Below are 20,591 nucleotides of genomic sequence, written 5' to 3' on the forward strand. Positions count from 1 at the left end.
TCCATTTCAATTAATTTTGTTCAGTCTTCTAGTTTCTGACACTGTAGGTTGGCCACATTCAAAAAGAATGGACTTACAGTGCTAGGAAAACACTTCAGATTATAACTTTGTTTAAAAATGGATGGTTCCTCAAATTTATAAATTTTAAATTTAATTTTTAAAAACTTAAATGTATATGGAGTTTCTTGCAAGTCTCCATAACGACAGGGTCTCCAAAGGTTTTGTTTGCTTGTTTTAACCACAAGTGTACATACACTACATATCCAGGAAAGCTCTCTGCACATAATAGGTGTTCAAGAAAATGTGATGAATGAATAACAGAACTAAATAATGTGATATCATGTAGTATGTACAATTAATATGAAACTGCAAATGTTATCTTGTTATCGGAAGAGCTACAAAGATAGTAGAATGTGAAACATCTAGTTTGTTTTTGGTACAGGGTCAAAGAGGTCAAGAATTATACACATGCAAATAATAATTCTCAAATTGTGGGGTTTTAGCTCATTAATTTATTGTCTGTACCTGTATTACCCATTGTCTTTGTTGCTGAATACTGAATGGTATAATAATCTTCCAGAGTTCTATTTTTCAATAGGATGGGCATAGTTTCTAAAACTCTCTCTTTAACAAAAGAAGAAAGAAAGAAAGAAAGAAAGAAAGAAAGAAAGAAAGAAAGAACAAAAGAAAGAAAGAAAGAAAGAAAGAAAGAAAGAAAGAAAGAAAGAAGAAAGAAAGAAAATAAATATGTTTTTATCCAAAGTCAACTTTGTTTAAATGCCAAAGTTTTACTAATAGACACTCAGAGAGGACAAAGATGCTGAAGCAGAAAAATGTAGTTCAGTTAATGTGTTGGAGGCTCTGAAGCTTGGACGTGCTGTCTAGTGGCACTATGGCTTACTTCATCATTTATACGTCCACGCTTGTTAAAATCTTGTTCCCTTGGATTCAGCATATTTAGACTAATTAGCACTATGCTGAAACAATCAAACCTAGCTGCGTTGAAACAATTTTCTATTTCAGGGTCCTGTTGACAAAATTTATACTACATCACCAAAAGCTTCCCAAACAACCTATAAAGTAGGAGGGAAAAAATGAACAACTATAAAATCAGAAGGTATCAAATTAGCAAAGTTATACTGAATTATCATTACAGGGAATGGGGTTTGTTCTGAGCACCAAATTGATTGAGAACAGCCTTCATTTACCTATTTGTTTGTTTAAGATTTAAAAGTACCGAATACTGCCTTGAACACAGAAAGAATATGCTATGTAGGTCTACTAGCATACGGCCTGACAAAAGAGAGAATAAGAACAGTAAGGTGGTTGATGACCTCTGTAACACGAAGGTATGGTTGGACCATGAAGGTGCCAGAATGTTGGAATAATTTGCGGGAAAAAGAGGAGTTAGAATAAATTTTATCAGAGAGCAGATCAGGACAAGTCATTATTTGGAGTTTGAGTTCTCTCAGTTCTAGCTGTTTTAGTGTTTGTAATTCTAAGTTTTCACACATGGTTACTGGTCCTACTCCAGATGACCCTTGAGAAACAGCTCTGTGAACTCTATAAATACTCGATATGTCACCAACTCCCTGCCAAATGTTACCCGTTCAGCTGAAAGAGGGATTTTCTGGAGACTGTCTTAAAGACACACAGTCTTCCATTCTTCGAGACTCCTGGTACTTCCTCTATGCTCAGCCATCCTCACATGTCACCTGGACATCTGGACTGCATTGCATAAATTCTCAAATTATTACCTCTATTGAATTGGTGCAGATTATATGACATGTTGTCGCCTCACAGAGATCCTCAGGAATTTTTGTTTCTCCCAAACAAGAAGATTGCATTTATTTCATTGATACAGTAAACTGGGAAATTTCTGTGACTTGGTGTTCACACCCAGAAAGCTTGGGATCAGTAGTGCTGACAAACTCCCGCTAATTAGCAAGAGTCCAAGGCATCGGTTTCTGGACTAACCTCATTCTTAGAAGGCTCCACTTGGTGTCCCTGAACTCCTTTCATCCCTCGACACCCTCTCCTTCTATATCTAACTCTATCAGGTATAACTGTGTGATACCTTAAACAGTAAACCAGGAAAAGGTAGAGAGATATATATGTACAGAAGCTACGCTATTGTCTATAAAGTATTTTTATGTGACATTACTAGTCTAAATAATATGAAGTTTATTTTCTTTTTCACTCCTCCACAAAAGATTGGAAGGAAAAAAATACCAAAAATGTACATGTTTCTATCAATATTCATGCATTTAGGAGCATTATGAAATTGCCCTGAAAAATGAAAAGAACTTACTCATGAACACCAGAGCAGACACTTTTAAAGGTGGGTATGACCCCTGAGAACATCTAGGTCAAAGCTTTCAGTTCAAAGAAGAAAAGGCTGAGACATAGAGTAATTTAAATGTGACCTGCTCAAGGTCACCTGGTCAGCACCCGCATGAGATCCCAGGTCTCCTGTCCTGTGTAGTGCTGTGTTCGCTGTGGAAGTTTTTCTAAGGGCTTGATTTTAGTAGGAAGGTAAAATTGATTATGAGTAATAATAACAGTAAATACCTATAGAGCTTGTTATGTGATAGCCAATGTTCAGAGTGTATTATATATATTAACTAATTTAATCTTCACCACAATCCCGTGAAATAGAGATTTTAATTAGCCCCATTTTATAGACAGGAAAACTGAGGCTTGAGATCACACAGGTAGGTGGTGGAGCTGGGATTCAAACACAGGTGGTTCCTTCAAATGTCTGTGCTCTGAATGATTCTGCTATACAATGCAGTCAAGCATAATGGGATTGATTATTATCAACTGGGATTATTTTTTAAATAATAGCACATGACGTCAAACTACTGTGTGTATCAAAAATGCACAGCTATACGCTTAAATATATTTTCTATACAGTTTGCTCTTTAGGTCCACACACTCAATATGCATGAATTACCATGCACAATAAAGACGACTGTGCTTTCTGGGAATTTTCCTCATGCCAGGACCAGTACTCCTTTGCACCCTATATGCCCTTTCTCCCCAAGACTTGGCAATGTGCCTTGCTTCTCAGACAGAGTGGGCCCTAGAAATGGCCCACACCATTACTGTGGTTATAAAAGGGGGCTCCTACCACCTCTACCACCCACTAAGGAGCTCCATACACAGAGACTGCAGTGCCTGAACACTCGGTAGGCTGGACCCAAGCTGGCTTTGGCTTCCCTGGGGGGTGCCTGGAAAATCTGCTTAACATCAGAACTGTGAAACAATAAAAGATAGGACCTATGACCAATAAAAGATAGGAGGTGGGACAGAACCAGTTCCCACTTCCTATCTTCCCCAAGAGGCACTGTTCCATGATGCATATATATGGGTTTTCTAGGGCCACCTCCCACTATGTTGACTAGCCACGGTCAGCTCAAGAACACATTACCTTGTATTTGCTCTCCCTCCTTCCTTAGATAATCTGCTCTTTTTCCCCTCACTCTTACTCCCCTGGGATTTTCTCATCCCTCAACCCCAATAAAGTGTTAGCATGGATTCTCTTTGCTCTGTTTTCTAAGGAACCTGGGCTAAGACATGAGGGTATTACTTTTGGCCGATAATTTCGGTATGTAACAATGCAGTTAGCAGGCTGCACCAAAAAGCATGAGAACAGTGGCCATCAAAACTCCTTCTCCCTTCCCCTCTACAATTCAACAGTTACAACAAGCAACTCAACACTTCAGTCCCTATTTGGGATGCCACGGTGCTTCTGTAGTAGAAACTAAATAACTATTAAGTTTACCTAATAAAAGGAATCATTGTTTCAATGTTCTATATCCATAGCAGTATCTTTGATTTTTTTTTTATATATGTATATAAGGGTTGTCTTTGGTACGATTCAGGGAGCCCTTCTAAGTTAAATTGCTTTGTTCCCATGAACAGAACTAAATACACCCATTCAAAGATCAAATCATATAGCTATTGGAGAGGGTACAACTTACAGCCAATTCATTCCTGCAGGATTGCCAAGGAATGAAATTTTGTTCAAAATCAGATCACTGGAGGGGCAGATAGAGGTGATTTTATCCCTGGGGAGAGCTAAAGAACAACAGACCTTAAGACACAGGGGCCTAAATTGATTCTTCCACACTTAGTGATGCATATTTTGGAGTATGAGCTGGTATTGGTCTGAATACTTTAGCAGGTATGATGTTATTTTAGTTACGCCTGAGGCTCATCTGGGAGAGAATATAAATTAGTCTCCTAAGTCTTTTATTACAGAATGCCAACTCTGCCATAGGCATATTTAGTATTTAAGACACAAGCTATTTTCTTTAACCAACAGTACAGAATAATAGGACCTGAGGGACTCAGCAGAGAATTCACCTGTGAATTAGAAATTGGGCATTTGCCAAAGGATGATGCAACTTGCCTAATATTTGAGAAAGATGGTCTAAAAGGCAAGTCAATGCTCCATTCCTCTAGCTTATTTAAGCTCCACTGTCATTAATTTTGGTTTTTATTAAGTAATAAATTTATATTATATACCTTAATAGTCCACAAAAATGCTTTCATTGAACTAGCATCTAATGCCACATGCTTGGATTTTAGAGAATGGCATTAGTGAAGAAGCAACTGTCTGGGGAACGTTTGTGTGTATTTTGCAAAATCATAGTTTAAAAACGTGGCTTGTTCTGATACCAAATCTCTTTGTTAATCTAGGTGAGAAAAACCCATGGTGCTCAGAAAAATGAAGTTATTTGACTTGCAACATTATGAATTTGTTGTTGTTATTACTATTTGCTTTGGCTTATAAAAATTCAAAGCTAAATAAAGCACTCAACTCTAGTAATGAACATTTTGAGTCACTGCTAAAATATTTCTTCCCTTTCAGTTACTCCCGGCCTCTTTATAAGATTTAACAGTCCTTCTCTGTAGTTTTAGTACTGAAGTAGTCTCAAATCTAAAAAAGTTATACATACTTAACTAAATTGGCAGTTTTTAAATAAAGAGTTGTAGGGAGAGAATATTTACATATATTATTGATGAAGCAGGAAATTAAATCATCAAGTTAAATCTCTTTGCAAGTTTTAACAGAAAGCCCATCAGTAAAACATACATGTGATGGAATAAGAAAAGAGCTGACAAATACTCAGCATTTTAGTCCCCATTTTCTATGTTTCATGTTTCTTAAGCTTAGTTTCATTCCTCATGGAAATTATAATGCCCCTTTTAAAAATGCCTACTTTCTTCTCCATATCTTCATTGAATACATTGAATAAATAATTCAAGTAGAAAGTACAGCAACTATTAATAATCAGTTATGGGAATAAAGTTCAATTATCACACACTTTATGTTACTCCCAAATTTATTTAACATAATTTTAAGAATTCTTCAAACTGCCAGATAACCTTTCAGATTTATTATAACGTAGATGAAAAATTCCAGTGTGAGACTATCTCTAAATGATATTAAACAACCAGACACTTCAACTAAAAAGTCTGGCATGTGACTAAATTTAGAAAGAGAAAGTAATAATCCAGTTGTCTGGTCAAATTTTCAGTGGTTTTGCTGGTATCACAGAGTCAACCTTGGACAAGAGTATCTTCATAGGTGAGCCCCTGCACATCTCTGTTTCTCAACTTGGTAAGAGTTCCTATGCCTTACTCACAGAGGCCATAGTTTGTGGAAAGTAGCATGCTACACAAATCAGGCATACATAGTAAGTTATAGTCCCAAATCACATGGAAATTCAGTAAAATATCTGGTTAAGAAGTACAAATTCCCAGATCTTGTCTATGGTGTTATGCTTATGAGTAAGTAGTGATTATAAGAAAGTTTAAAATTATGTTTCATGGGGGGACAGTTATACCTGCTGGTGTATAGTCTCTTTCCTGCAGTTAACTGCCAGGCTTCACCACTGGATGAATGTCTTGCCCATCATCCTAAATCCAGGCCATGTGGCTTGTTCTCTCAGGTCAGGCTCCATATCCTCACCTGATTTCTTGTCTTCAGTCTGACCTGAATCCTAGACTCTAAAAACAGATTCCACTAGCCATTCCTAGACTGCTTTTCTGAATTGGGAACCTCACTAATGTCACCAAATTTGACCCTATTTACAAAACTGGATTTGCTTCTAGAGCCCCCTGAAACCGCATTTCTCTTTCAGAGGAAGATGGTTTTCTTAACCAGCAATGCCTTCGGATCCTGACCTTTCTTATCTACTCTTATCCCACGGATATCAATACACTCTTGAGGTATGAATTTTGGTGCTAGGACATCAAATCTTTGGTTGCTGTTAGGAGGTCCCTTCATGTTTTTGACCCTCAATAATCCACAAGAATTCTATTTGAGATAATTAGTGATAAAAGCATAAATACCAACTTAGTACCATACTCATTATTACCTACTATTTAAGCCCAGAATATATTATTGTTATGTCTATTATATGCCATTAACTATTATAGCCATCCAACTAGAGCTATCTCTGATAGCTGTATGAATTCAAATTTTTAAATTTATAAGGATCTTAGTGTAAGAATAATATATTCCTCTAAATATAACAGTGAGTTAAAATATTATCATTTGTTTCTTCTAAATAGATTCTTCATGACATTCTAAATTCATTTTAACAGCAATTTTTTTTTAAACTAAAGCCATGACAGATATTTTTTCCCCTGGGATGTTCTGATCAATTTTCCTATGAATTAGTCTCATGAAAATAAAATATAAGTTTTATGGGGTTCCAATCAAAGAAAAATTTTTGTGATGCTAGATCAAAATGCTTTTTTCTTAGCAAATGTTCCAAGCACTTAGCTATTCAAAATATTAAGAGATCGAAATAAGCATCAAGTTCTTCCCTGTAATGAAATGCTGAAATCAACATTAACATTGTGGAACATCCTCTCCAATTACTAACTGGAAATATTACTAGCACAATGGGAAAGCAGACTTCTTTCCAATCTCACCAGTGATGCCATTTATCATGTCTTGTTTCAGGTAACAAGACTTGTATTTAATAAGCATCAAGAGGGGATGAGGCCAGAATGAGGTTCTGAAAGGTCCCGAGCTAAAAGTTAACAGCTAAAGGGCTGGCCCCTTTTTAGCCGAGTACAGCATGCAGCTCAGAGTTCACATGTAGGATAAAATTTCAAATTATGAGTCATTTAAACTCCAAGAAGAATAAACCCATGTCAAGGAAGGGGTACTGAAGAGACCAATTACATGGGAGCTACAAACTTGTAGAAAGATAGCAAGACCTATTATTACAAAAGAATCCAAGATGTTGGGTCTAACAAAGGTAAATGTCACAAGAAACTGAAACTCAGACCCGGACAAATACACACATATATATAGTTTTACCTTGCTGCGTTGGGATCCTGTGACCTTAAGGAAGGATGAGGACAAGAAGCAAAATAGCAATAAACAATTGCTCAGAAGACAACTGGTAGACCATAAATGGTGTGCACTTCAGAAAACACAGTATTATTTGCTGCTCAGAGCTCATTCTAATTTACCTCAGTTTCTTATCAACAAAGACGGATTTGAGAATAGGACACACATACACTGGGAATGATTATAGTGTCACTTAGGAAATTAATCTTATGGCATTTTTCTCAGCAATATTCAAGGGTTGTTCTCAGATTAGCTCTTGTACTTTCTACACATTGATTTCAATGCTGCAGAGATGCTGTATCGAATTGTTCGTGGAAGGGGCCCTACTCTATGCCCACCCCTCAACCTGTACCTTTTGGTGGGACAACTGTCATTAAGGACTGACTGCTGGTTACTAATATATTTCCAGACTTCTAACTCAAATTCCAGATACGTAATAGAAAAAAATAATAATGTAATCTATTTCCTTCTACCTCATTTCTTTCTGAAAATTCTAAAAAAAAGAGAGAGAGAGAGGAAAAAAAAGAAAAGAAAAAGAAACGGAGAGAAGTGGTAGTTAGCAACAACTCTTTTCTTCAGAGAAAGCAAAAGCAAAGTCTAAACAAACGGGGTCAAATAATATTTACTTTCCTTCTAGCTAATTAGCATTGAGCAGTATTTCTAATTTTCTGGATATTTAAAAACTGAGAACATCCGAGAAAATAATCATAAAATAGAACACAGTCCTAGGAATATACGCACTCCTACCTCATGCAAGCAAACGGCATTGTGTGCCACTGTCTACATATGTACAGGGAATGAGTGACTTAATTGGGTCAAAAGAGGCCAGATCTTTAAGACTTCTTCAATTCAGAAGAAAATAGCCAACCAAGGGTTTGATTAAAAACTCAATGTCATATTGCTCTTCAATAAATATTTTCCTCATATGTCCATTGGAAATTTCAGATCACAACATTCACTGAGATAGAAGAGTTTGGAGCACTCTCATCTCTGAGAGTTCTCAGGGACACTCATTCTGAACATATGGGTTTTATTTGATTATTTCATTATTCTACGTTTCTTGGTCTTTAGCAAATGTTAGGACTCAGATTTGTCCATCCAGCTTCTGACATGCAGTTCCTTGACACAATAAGCTGCAATAAGCCATGAAGCAAGAAACATAAATGTCAGTTATAAGCTATGAAACAATGTTTCAAAGTAGAAAAGAGGACAAGTCTAGAAAGATCCATCTTACTTCAAAACTCTTCACTTCTTCTTCACCATCATCATCTTCCTCATCATGACAACTCTGAGACATGGAAAACATTAAGAAAAGGTCAGCAGGATTAGAATATGTTCAGGCAGAAAGTACAAAACAATGCAGCATGGAATACCAAATCATCCGTATTAAGTGTCATTGACATTGTTTAAACAGAGGTATTAGAATCAGTAAATGTAGATGGCATCATCAACGAATTCAGGACCTAAAAGATTATACTGTGCTTTTACAAAATCAAAATAGTAAACTGCCAATCTTATGCATTGCATAGATACTGACAAGATCCCAACCATAGTACATGTACCTCTTACTCATGCAATTATTGCCTTGTTCAAACCAAACTGCAAGCCTTGAAGACAAGGATCATTGTTTTCTCTTATTTTATGTTGCCAATACAATGCATGAATATGGATACATGCAATAACTGTGAATTAAAATTAACAGAAAGCATGTCCATTGTTTAAAGTGAATCTTGTAATCCTTTACGTTCATTTTTTATTGTAACTGGTTCAAAGGAAAAAAATGAAATTCTGCCTCCTACTAATACTATTCTCTTATAGAAAAATAACTGACTAATCCATTATTTTGAGTTATTTCCCCAAAAAACATAAAGGAGTTATGCTAATCCATGCATGTATTCTTATCTAATTGCAAAGCTAAAGTTTTTGCTTGCTAAATTTAAGGAAGAGGGGTGTGGTGATTTGGAATATGGCCTGAGGACACAGAGTGCCTGCTTCAAATCCTGATGCTGCCAATGATTAGCTGTTCAGCTTGGAGCAAGTTTCTTTACCTCTCTGGGTCTCCCTTTCCTCATATTTAAGGTAGAACTAAGAAAAAGAGGACCAGGGCTCCTGAGAGGACTATACAAATCAACATATGCAAATTACTTGGCACTCAGAAGTAAGTGTCAAAAAATAATAAGCACTTAATAAATCTCAACTGCTAGTATTATTATGGTTGGGAATAGAAAGTATCACGTTGACCAAAGGAAGCTGGTCAGTAACCAATACCTGTGGCACGAAAAAACCTATAGCTCTTCAAAGTTACATTGTTCCAACCCTTCTAAGGATTTCTCCTGGTCCACAAGCACTCAGTCCATCAGTGAAGTGAATGGTGGCAAGTCATTAAATTTAAGCGACAAATCAGAAAAACAGTTTCAATTCAATGATTCCCAGTATTTTGAGTCTGGAGATGAAGTGGGAATGGGAGGGAGGGCACAAAACATGATCCTTCTACCCACGCACAAAGATAAATTCTAAAGGTCTGTCATGTTCTTTTGTTCACTCACCAAATACTATCAATCATTCTCTCCAATTTAGAATAAGAAGACTGACAACATGGTTTGCAAAGAAGAAAATAAATGATCCCGCTGTTTGGGAAAGGTGTTCCATAGCATGTTTCCCCACAGAAACAAGGATGTTAATTATTTATTCAAGAGTGCAGAAAATGTTCTGCTACGTGCTAACGTCACCTTGGCGCCCATGCCATCAGTTAACCAGGAATTAAAAAAAAAAGAACCCATGAAAACTTGAGCAAAATTTATCTGATAGGCACATCTGTGGTCCTCTGTAAATACTGCACATCTAATGTTAAACACAGAGGAATTTTGGCTTATCTGCCCTCTAAGATTACCTATGTGATGTTTCCTTCTTCTGCATTAGCAATCAGAAGTGAAGCACAGACATTTTATCAGATAACAAGCATGTTTACTATTTAAGCAAATTAGAACACTAATCTGTCTCTTGAGAATGTAAAATTTAGGGATGCCTGGGTGGCTCAATAACTTAAGCGTCTGCCTTGGGCTCAAGTCATGACCCCAGGGTCCTGGGATTGAATCCCACGTCAGGCTCCCCGCAGAGTGGGGAGTCTACTTCTCCCTCCCCATCTGCCTGCTGCTCGCCCTGCTCCTGCTCTCTCTGCCAAATAAATAAATAAAACCTTAAAAAAAAGAATGTGAAGTTTAAGAAATAATATGGTTTTAAATTTTCTCAAATTATCTCCTATAAAAACTTCATTATCTTTAGAAATATAGAGAAGAAACAAGTTTTGAGATGAAGAATACATTCAGAAAAAATATTTTGGGTTATAATGATACACTTTAATTGATAAAATTCATATGAGATGCTTGCTTTTGGAATTCCTTCAAAAATTCGGAGCTCCAGTTGACAAATATTTTTTACAAAGATTTATTTTAATTTTTTGAACAAAGATTTATTTTTAAATAAACTATTTTAAAAATCTATGAAAATTTAGTAAGATTTGCTTCTAATAAGGTTAAAAGTTGTGATTTTTAGGACCTATTTAGCTTACATAAATTTGGAGTAGATTGCTGACAAAACTCATCAAACCTATAAATTATTTTGATTGGCTATATTGAGGATACACTGGGACCACAAGAAAACTATAGCAGATCTGCAATTTTTTAATGTACTGGGAAGAAAAAGGATTTATAGGTATAGGAGATATGTTTTTCACCAGCAAATTGCATCCATATAGTATATATGGTAAGTAAACAGGGAGTTCCATTAGATGGCTTTAGCTTTCTGCATCACAATGACAAACTCCAGGCATCGAGGAGTTCTACCATATGCTAGGAGGGAAAAAATGAGTAAAATCCATACACAAAGGGGCAGAGCAAGGAATAAGAGAATTTAGAAGGAAAAAAAAAAGAAAGCGAAAACTAAAACAGAGGATACTTCAGACCCTTCAGGGGTCCAGATCAAAATTCAAAATTGGTGATGATAATCCGTAAGTAGTAAATAGGGCACTTCACCTTGCCAGCGTCTGCTGGGAATTTCTTTCTGCAAAGCAAATATATTTCACACATTTTTAAGTTGCCTTTCTGACTGGGGCACTCCTCAGAAGATAGAGAAAGCAAAACCAGGAACTTTTAGTATGGATTTAAATCTAAAAGCTACTGGGTGAGACAGAAGCGAGAGAAATCTCCTGAGAAAGTGACCCTAGCATTAGATCGTTTTAACCAACAAAGGATGGAACACCGGCATAACTTAATGTGGATCCTGAGCATTTCACCAAGTCAGTAAGAGAAGGATGAGGAAAAGATTTTCTCAGCCAGAAACTCAAAACAGCGGAAACACCGTTGAGTGTTTAACTTATGATGGTATCATTCTAGAAATTTCTACATGGTTGTCTTGTTCATATTGGTAGAAACATCCCAGTCAGATGAAAGGGCTTCAGACGGTTGAGGAGAGATAATGGGTAATACTGAGGTATTCTGGGAATCGAGCGGGAGGCGCCGTGAGGATGGCAACAGCAAGCCAGTGTGGACACACTGGAAATTCTCTCAGGTTTTAAAGTGTTGGTACACGACAGAAGTAGAGAGTTGAAAAGATGGACGGGGGGAAGAAAAGATTAATCTCAGGTTTAAGATAAAGTATGGCTCAAAAAATACAAATATTTAAGATGATTTTTTTCACGATATAGTCAAAGCAAGAAGAATGAGGCACAGTAAGTGCAGGACTTGGAGCAGATGCTGTGAATAACAGAGAAGGGCAGAGCTACTTATCAGCTGTTTGCTTCGGATTTTACCACCAAAGAGAGGTGATATTTATTTACTTACTTACTTACTTATTATTTTTAAAAACTGTGTGAGTGCAGGGACGGGCAGAGAGGGAGGGGGAGAGAGAATCCCACCCAGGCTCCACGCGCTGAGCGATCGGGACACAGGGCCCAATCCCAAAACCCTGAGACCATGACCTCAGTCAAAACCAAGAGCCAAAAGCTCAACTGATCAAGCCACCCACACACCCCAGGAAGTGATTTCTAAATACAGAAATTAGCCAAGAGAAATGAAAACTAAGAACCCAATGAAAGACCATTTTATTCCCTGGTTGACAAAAATTGAGAAATCCTATAATATCAAATACTGGAAAGATGTGGATCATCAGAATCTCTCAAACATTGTTGGTAAGAATGTAATTTGATGCAATAAACCTGGAAAAATCATTTGCCATTTTCTTCTGAAACTGAACATTCTTACACCTTACTACAGTGCTTGCCTCTCATACAATAGTGGAAATGAGTAAGAATAGGAATTTTGACCCAGTTACCCCATGCCCCCACCCTCTCCCCTCCAGCAACCCTCCGTTTGTTTCCTATGATTACGAGTCTCTTATGCTTTGTCTCCCTCTCTGATTTCATCTTGTTCTATTTTTTCCTCTCTTCCCCTAATGGTCCTCTGTTTTAGAGGGCATGGGATGTAATGAGCACTGGGTATTATATAAAACTGATGAATCACTGACCTTTACCTCTGAAAGTAATAATACATTATATATTAATTTTAAAAAATCAATATAAAAAAACCCACTCATGATGCCTTCCTTTCTTTATCTCATTTCCCACAGTGATTTACTAGTATTTCCTGAGATCACTTCCTATATGCTCTATATGCTAACGTTAATATGTTATATGCTTAACTTTCCCCCACAAAAATTTTATGTTGAAACCTAGTCCCCTATGTGATGGTATTTGGAGTTGCGGCTTTTGGGAGGTAATTACATCATGAGGGAGGGGCCCCATGAGTGGGATTACTGCCCTTACAAAAGAAATCCCAGGGAGCTCCCTTGCCCCTTCTGCCATGCGAGGACACAGCAAGATTTAGACTTCCCAGCCTATGAGAAATAAATGTGTATCGTTTATTAAAAAAAAAAAAAAGAATAGGAATTTTGAGCCCTTCCACATTAGCGACACCATAGATTCAACACAAAAGGCTATCAACAGAAAAGCAAGTAAATAGACTTTGGTGTAGTTGCATAATGGAATATAATGTGATGGTCAAATCCAATGAACTCTAGCAATACACACAAGTGTCAATGAATCTTAGAAAACAGTACAAGTACCAGGAGATTATATATAGCAAACTGTCCTTTTAAAAGTTAAAAACAACTAAAATTGAAAAAATTTATAATTACATTTCTAATTATATTAGAATATATTCCCATTCGTATTTACGTGATATATATGTATTAATAAATACATATGATAAGTGAAAATGATATACAAGGAAAGCAAGGGTATCTGGAACATAGGATTCAGGATGATGGCTTCCTTCTATGGGGAGACAGGGTATGGGTTAATGGGGGGACCATACGATTACATGTAAGTTATTATGAAGGTCTTAACTTTTCTTGTATGCTGTGCATTTATGGGTAGTTGCTACATTATTAGAAATGACTAAGTCACTAACTTAGTAAAAGTGGGCCTCTATAATGGACCAATGATGAGAATCTCACATGGAATCCAGAGCTTTGATTTAAGCCAGTTCTGTGCACCTGTGGTTAAAACAGCAAGACTGAAAATAAAAACCCAACTGAGATGTGAGTGGTGCCTTCAAAAAGAAACTGATGTTTGTGAAAGAAGACACAAAAGCATACGTCTCTGGAAGGGAGCTCAAGCTCTAAGACTCAAGGCAAAGATAATCATCGTGTGAATATAAAATGACTTTGGTAAACTCCGAGGAACCAGGAAGGCCAAGAGGAAAGTCTCAGACTCTGGGATGCTGATTTTCTTTTCTTTCTTTCTTTTTTTTTTTTTTTTTTTTGTTGTTGTAGTTTTAAACAAGAGAGTCTTCATGGTGCTTCCTCAACTCATGAAAAAATATATATATTTATCTTCTCCTGATAAACATTGCTCTATTTCTTAATCTTAATGAGGTCACAGTGGGGAAATCAAATATGAATAGCAAATAAGAATTGTAATTAAGAAAACGTGAGATAAAAGGTCTTTATTTGGCCCACTTTAGAAATTCTCTTTGTGTTTTCATACTTAATTTAAGGACTTTGTGGTCACTAGATTTTCCCCCCAAAACAGCTCCCCAAAGAACTAATTCTTTAACTCTCACTTTCTGGTCTATACCTGTGAATGAATCTAAAAATACTTTTATTGATTAAGCACATAGTTAAAAATTAAAAGCAATGATGACCATAATGTCCACAATAGCAAAGCCAAAAAAATCTATTTTTTGCAAAAAACAAATTCATAGTACTTAAAAAAAAGTAGTCCTCTCTTCAAACTCTTCTACATAGGCAGTGCACGATTTTCAATGGAAGTGTCAGTAAAGTGAGTCTACATTCGTATTTCATAATGCTGACTGAACTAATACTCATCTATTTATTCTTTTTGTATTCTTTTTTTCTTCATCATGATAAGTGCATTCTTTAATCCCCTTCACCTATGTCACCACCCCCTGCCCTCACCCCTTTGGGAACCATCAGTTTGTTCTCTATAGTTAGTCTGTTTCTTGGTTTGTCTTCTTTTTTTCCTTTGCTTGTTTTTTTTTTTTAATTCTACATATGAATGAAATCATATGGTATTTGCCTTTCTCTGACTTATTTCACCTAGCATTATACCCTCTAGCTCTATCCATGTTGCTGGAAATGTCAAGATTTCATTTTATTTTATGGCTGAATAATATTTCATGTATATACACACCACATCTTCTTTATCCATTCATCAATCAATGGACATGGGCTGTTTCCATAGTTTGACTATTGTAAATAACGCTGCTCTAAACATACATGGATCCCTCTGAATTTGTATTTTTCGGGTAAATATCCTGTAGTGCAATTACCGGATCATAGGGTAGTTCTAATTTTGATTTTTTGAGGAACCTCCATTCTGCTTTCCATAGTAGATGCTTCATAGTGGCTTTTGGGATGATTTTCAAAGTGAAGAAAGGCCACCTCCAGAGATTCTTTTTTAAGAAGTTGGATATCAATCAGCAAAACTAGCAACTGAGATAAACACAGGGAAAGCACAATTATCAAGTTTGTGCCTAGCATGAATGTAAAGAGCTATTTCACACTGAATGATAGAGCTGAACTTTAAAAATATTTTGGCCTTGGACTATGGTCTGACTCTAATTAGAGAAATGATGACACATATTAAAAATTATTAAAATTGAGGCCTGGGTGCTTTGGTCGGCTAAGTGTCCAACTCTTGATCTCGACTCAGGTCTTAATCTCAGGGTCGCGAGTTCAAGCCCCGCAATGGGTTCCATGCTGGGAGTGGAATCTACTTAAAAAAAATAAAAATAAAAACAAAACCAAAAAGAATTATTAAAATTTAAAATATCAATGGTCAATATAGGTAGGAGATGAAATTCAATAAAAATTCATAAATGCGTTTGGATTTTGGTGGACAGGCAAGCTCAAAAGGAGGCAAAAAATGACAAATTAATGAGTTCTCACAATTTATTGTAAATATATGGGATCCTAAGCAGTGCAAAGAGGATATGGTCCCAATAGGCGCTACACAGGTGAACTCACAATTAGTATACTGTGTTCAATTAATTTTTGGGTAGCACATATTGAAGAACTAGAGTATGTGTGGAGTAGAATGAACTGAGTGATGGAAGACTGACACTCCTGGGATACCTCTAACAATAAGGAGCAAGGTGATTTAATTATCAAGAAGAAAATCTTGAGAGAAAGTGAGCAACACCAAACACTTGACCATCTATCAAAAGAGATGAGTTGCTTTAGGATACAAGGAGAACCAGGGGGAGACAGATTCCTCTTCACCCACAAGAAGAACTTCAACGATCAGGAATATCTAATCCTCAAATCCTGAGAGTCTACCTTGGTAGCCCATCTGCTTGGTGGTTCTTCAAGTACGAGGACAACAACCTCATTTGTCAGCTCCCTACTTCTCATGCCCTTATTTATCCTAGTTAAGAGTCCAAGATCAAGGAGGAAATATCTTTCCGTCTTTCATCTTTTAACTCAGTGTTTTTTAAACTATGGGTTTCAGCCCATTAATTAGATGTGGAACCTATTTAATGAGTCAGGATCTAAAATAATTTTTTTTATTTAGATAGAATAGAAAAATATCAGAATCTACTGCTCATAGGAAGGGTAGAATTTCATGAAAATTTTCTTTCAATGTATCTATTTTTACATTTCCATAAATATACTGGGTAAATGTATTTCTTATTGGGGGCTTATGGTTTAAAATAAAGTTGGAAAGCCACAACTTTTCCTTATGCTCTGTAACCTGTCCTCTCCCCCTGCTCCCGTTCACTCAAGACCTCACACCACAAGTTACTCCCTTGTCCTTCCTATTGGTTCCTTTCCACCAGGAGAGAAGCATGTTCAAATCTTTCTGTCACATAAAAGTAAACAATGGCAAACAAATAACAATAATCCCCCTTCAACATCATAATTCCATCTAGATAGTGATCACTTTATATCATTTCTCCCTTCTCTCAATCTTCTAGTAAAGAAATGTCTAGGACACATCTCCTCACACGTGAATCTCTCCGTTCTTCCCTACAATTTCCAGTGGCCTCTCTCCATATACTCCTGAAACTGTTCTTACCATGGTCACATGATGCATATGGACTAAATCCCAAAGAAGTCTCAGTCCTCACCTTCTTCATCCATACCCTCAGCAGCATATGGTTCTGCTGGGCACCCACTTAGGCCCATAGCTCCCATATATGCTCACATTTAAGATTCTCCCCCCACCCCCTTTCTTTATGGGTTCCTTTTCTTCTTATCATCTCTTATATACCCATGTCCTTAGAGGCGTGGTCGTGGGCCTTTCCTTCTCAAGATGCCTTCTCTGCCTGGGGCAAGACTATCCACTCATCTGCCTTCAATTCCCTTCAAATGTGGAAAAATCCCAAGTCTGTATTTATAAGATATCCCTGAGATGCTGAATGATAGACAGGAATGCCTCATCACATATCTGACCTCTGCACTGCGTTGGCTCACAGGCATTTTTTTTTTAAGATTTTATTTATTTATTCGATAGAGATAGAGACAGCCAACGAGAGAGGGAACACAAGCAGGGGGAGTGGGAGAGGAAGAAGCAGGCTCATAGCGGAGGAGACTGATGTGGGGCTCGATCCCATAATGCCAGGATCACGCCCTGAGCCGAAGGCAGACGCTTAACCGCTGTGCCACCCAGGCGCCCCTCACAGGCATTTTTAACTAACATGTCCAAAATGCAATTTGCCATCTCTCCCCTTCATTTCAGGCCTGCAATTCTTCTAGGGCTCCCCATCTCAGTGTCTGGCACCACTATGTACCCAGTCACCCTCATCAGAGGCTTCAGAGACACCCGACTCCTCTTTTAAACTCATCACCTCATTCACCCTCCTCTGATGAGATATAAATGAAATAAACACTCAGGACATACAAGCTGTTCCTATTTCTGCATGGTCCACTCGTCATTAGGCAGTCGAGGACTTCCTTAAGCCTTAGCCTAAGCAACCCTCACTACTCTCCGGTGTGACCTCGTCCCTGTACCCCTAATAGTGCCTCTTGGCAGAGCTTTTGCAATCACCTATTTAAATTTTGTCTTCTCCATCAGACTATAAACTCCAGGAAGAGTGTGTGCATTTCCTTCTTATTCGCTGTGTTACCTCCAACACTTTGATGCCCCATGAGTATTTGTTAAATGAATGAACAAATGTTTGGAAAATTAACGAGCTCCCCATAAATAAAATATTAAGAGAGCAAACAATGATTACCTGTCAAGGAAGTCAGAACAGAGACTCATGCAACAAGTGGAAAATTAAGATTAATACCCCTTAGATTTCTAAGATTTAACAGTATTTTATTTGGAATATATATTTGGAAGATATACTTGGAAATATATAGATTCTTTATCCTTTGTCAGATGAAAATGATTTTCCTTTATTAAAATAAACATTAAAATCAAGATATATTTACTTACCTTTGCCATAATATCTGCATAAGCCATGTATAAAAAATCTTCCTCCAGTTTGCTATGAAAAACAAGAAGAAAACCTGAGTTTTTAAGTATAAGGTTAGTCATAAGGCTAGTCATATGCAAAATAGCCATCACTGTATTAAATAACCTTTATTTTTCAGCCAGTATGCCTTTTTAAAATGAAATAAACACAAAACCTAGGCAAAGTCATCATTCAAAAATATGGTAGAATCAGACAGCAAAGATATCAGACCTAAACAGTTGACCCATCTTACCTTCCAGAAGAAGCCTTCAAGTCTCACAAAATAAATGGTCTATTGATTTACACACAAATATAAGAGCTCTGATTTTCTTGAAACTACACAAGCTGAAACAAGCAAGTTTAAATGAGGTAGGGGCTTTTGACAGCAGAAGTGATATTTGACATTTGATGGAAAGACTCCCCAAATTACTACGCTACTACACTGTTCAAAAATACAACAGTCATAGTGATTCTTAAAAATTAAGAAATATGTTTAACAGCTTCTTCATAAGAAGTATGGAAACCATGAATCCATGAAGAAAGGTTTCCATCCCAAAATACCTAATATTTGCAAAGTTATTTTAGCAATTCAAAGGTTCAGCCATCAGAAAAATTCACTCATGAAAATACCTCATTACCTGACAATGCCAGACAGAGGGTTGCTCTATGCTTAGGGATGAGATGATTTTGTTAGTTAGGAAATAATAAGAGAGAGAGAGAGACATTGTGAGAGAAGGATGGATCACATTGGCTACGAGGCAGAAATGTGCATTATTGTGGCATGAGTAGAGGTCAAATGAACTTGTCTACACTCTCAAAAGACTCATGAGGATTGGACTGATCATTACATTATCTTCCAGCTTCTGTAGGAATGAGTGAAGCCCAGGGCAAAGTAGGCTCCCTTCTGCATGGCACAGAGGCAGAGAAATGTTTTATAACCTCTGAAAGGTTTCACCCACAGAATCTCTGCAGTGCTCCCTATTATGAGCAAATGCTAAGCCCATCTGAGGACACAGAGGTTTAACTACACAGAGGTTCGGCCTTTGTGGCTTTGGCGAATTCATCTAAATAAGACTGTAGAAGCCACAGAAAATGGAGAATGCCCTTAAAATAGACCTCAAAGAAACTTCTGTTGAGATGATGGCTTACCCACCTCCTAAAGGTTTCCTGAGACCCACCGCACAATGGAGACACAATCTACCCAGAATATTTGGGTCACCATTGGCCTCCACACATTTTTTCAGACTGGAATTTGCTCTGGGCTCCTCAGTTTTATTTATAAAGGCCATTTGTGATAAAGAAAAATAAATCATAAGATTCAGGATCAACTGCATCAGCTAATGACAAAATTGTTACCCAAACTGGAGCTTATAGGTAGACATTAAAGCCTGAACTTGAATGAATGTTGGTCCCCAGGTGTATGGCAGACTGGTCTTATCTCGGGACAATTCTCTCTCCTAACAAGAACAAGATGAAATTGCAACATGAATGTGTGAACTACAAGATACTCAGACATGGGTTTCTTTATCTGTTCTTCCTATGCTCACATGAACCCTCCCAACCATACCATTTCTCTGTTAAAGCTGTTCGACTAAACAGAAGGATGAGCTGATGGAGGGGATCAACTCTCTTCGTGCCTTCCTCTTCTTCTGGAGGGTCGGCTCCAGGCTTCTACAAAAAAAGCCACATTGATAAAATTTCACATTAAATGAAATGTGCACACAAACCCAGAAGTAATATGAGGCTCGGAAGAATGACTCAAAAGAAAGCCATTTTCTTCCTGCTCTGGTGTGTGTGTGTGTGTGTGTGTGCATGTGTGTGTGTATGTGTGTGTTTTACATGCATTGTGCATGCACGCATGTCTGTGTGTTACATTAATCAATGTGAAACTATGCAGCTTAAAAAATAGATATTTAATAATTGGACCAAAAAACACTGTGAGCAAGGATGACTCACATCATTTAAAAATTCTGAATGCTATTCTCAGAAGCAGATTCACAGCTGGGAGTGTATTTGGTACAGAGATTTCAGCTTTAGGGAGTGCTCAATTTACAAAGAATTCCAATAAAATCCTAAGTCACTCCAAGTATAAACATTTAGTTCACAGAGCAGTGAAAACTGATTATTACTAAAAGAAACATTTTCCTTGCCTATGCAAACAATGGCAGGTAAAGAATGCTAAATGACTTCATGCTTGAGCCACTTACACATTTTTTATTTTCAGTTACTTT

At 37.1% G+C, this 20,591-nt stretch overlaps 1 protein-coding gene across 2 annotated transcripts in view; it reads right to left on the bottom strand.

Annotated features, from left to right (window-relative positions):
* The window catches only part of RYR2 (ryanodine receptor 2), a 711,493-nt gene that overhangs the window by 73,590 nt on the left and 617,312 nt on the right, over positions 1-20,591 (bottom strand). The window contains exons 78-81 of one of the 2 annotated variants that reach the window (XM_057308485.1): positions 19,928-20,031; positions 18,342-18,393; positions 8,616-8,669; positions 7,349-7,372 (exon numbers count right to left, since the gene is read on the bottom strand). In XM_057308485.1, the coding sequence (XP_057164468.1) occupies positions 7,349-7,372; positions 8,616-8,669; positions 18,342-18,393; positions 19,928-20,031 (234 nt within the window). The remainder of the gene's footprint in view (positions 1-7,348; positions 7,373-8,615; positions 8,670-18,341; positions 18,394-19,927; positions 20,032-20,591) is intronic. The other variant, XM_057308486.1, reaches the window with a different exon arrangement.

This window comes from Ursus arctos, unplaced genomic scaffold (assembly GCF_023065955.2).
Source record: "Ursus arctos isolate Adak ecotype North America unplaced genomic scaffold, UrsArc2.0 scaffold_7, whole genome shotgun sequence".
NCBI lineage: Eukaryota > Metazoa > Chordata > Mammalia > Carnivora > Ursidae > Ursus > Ursus arctos.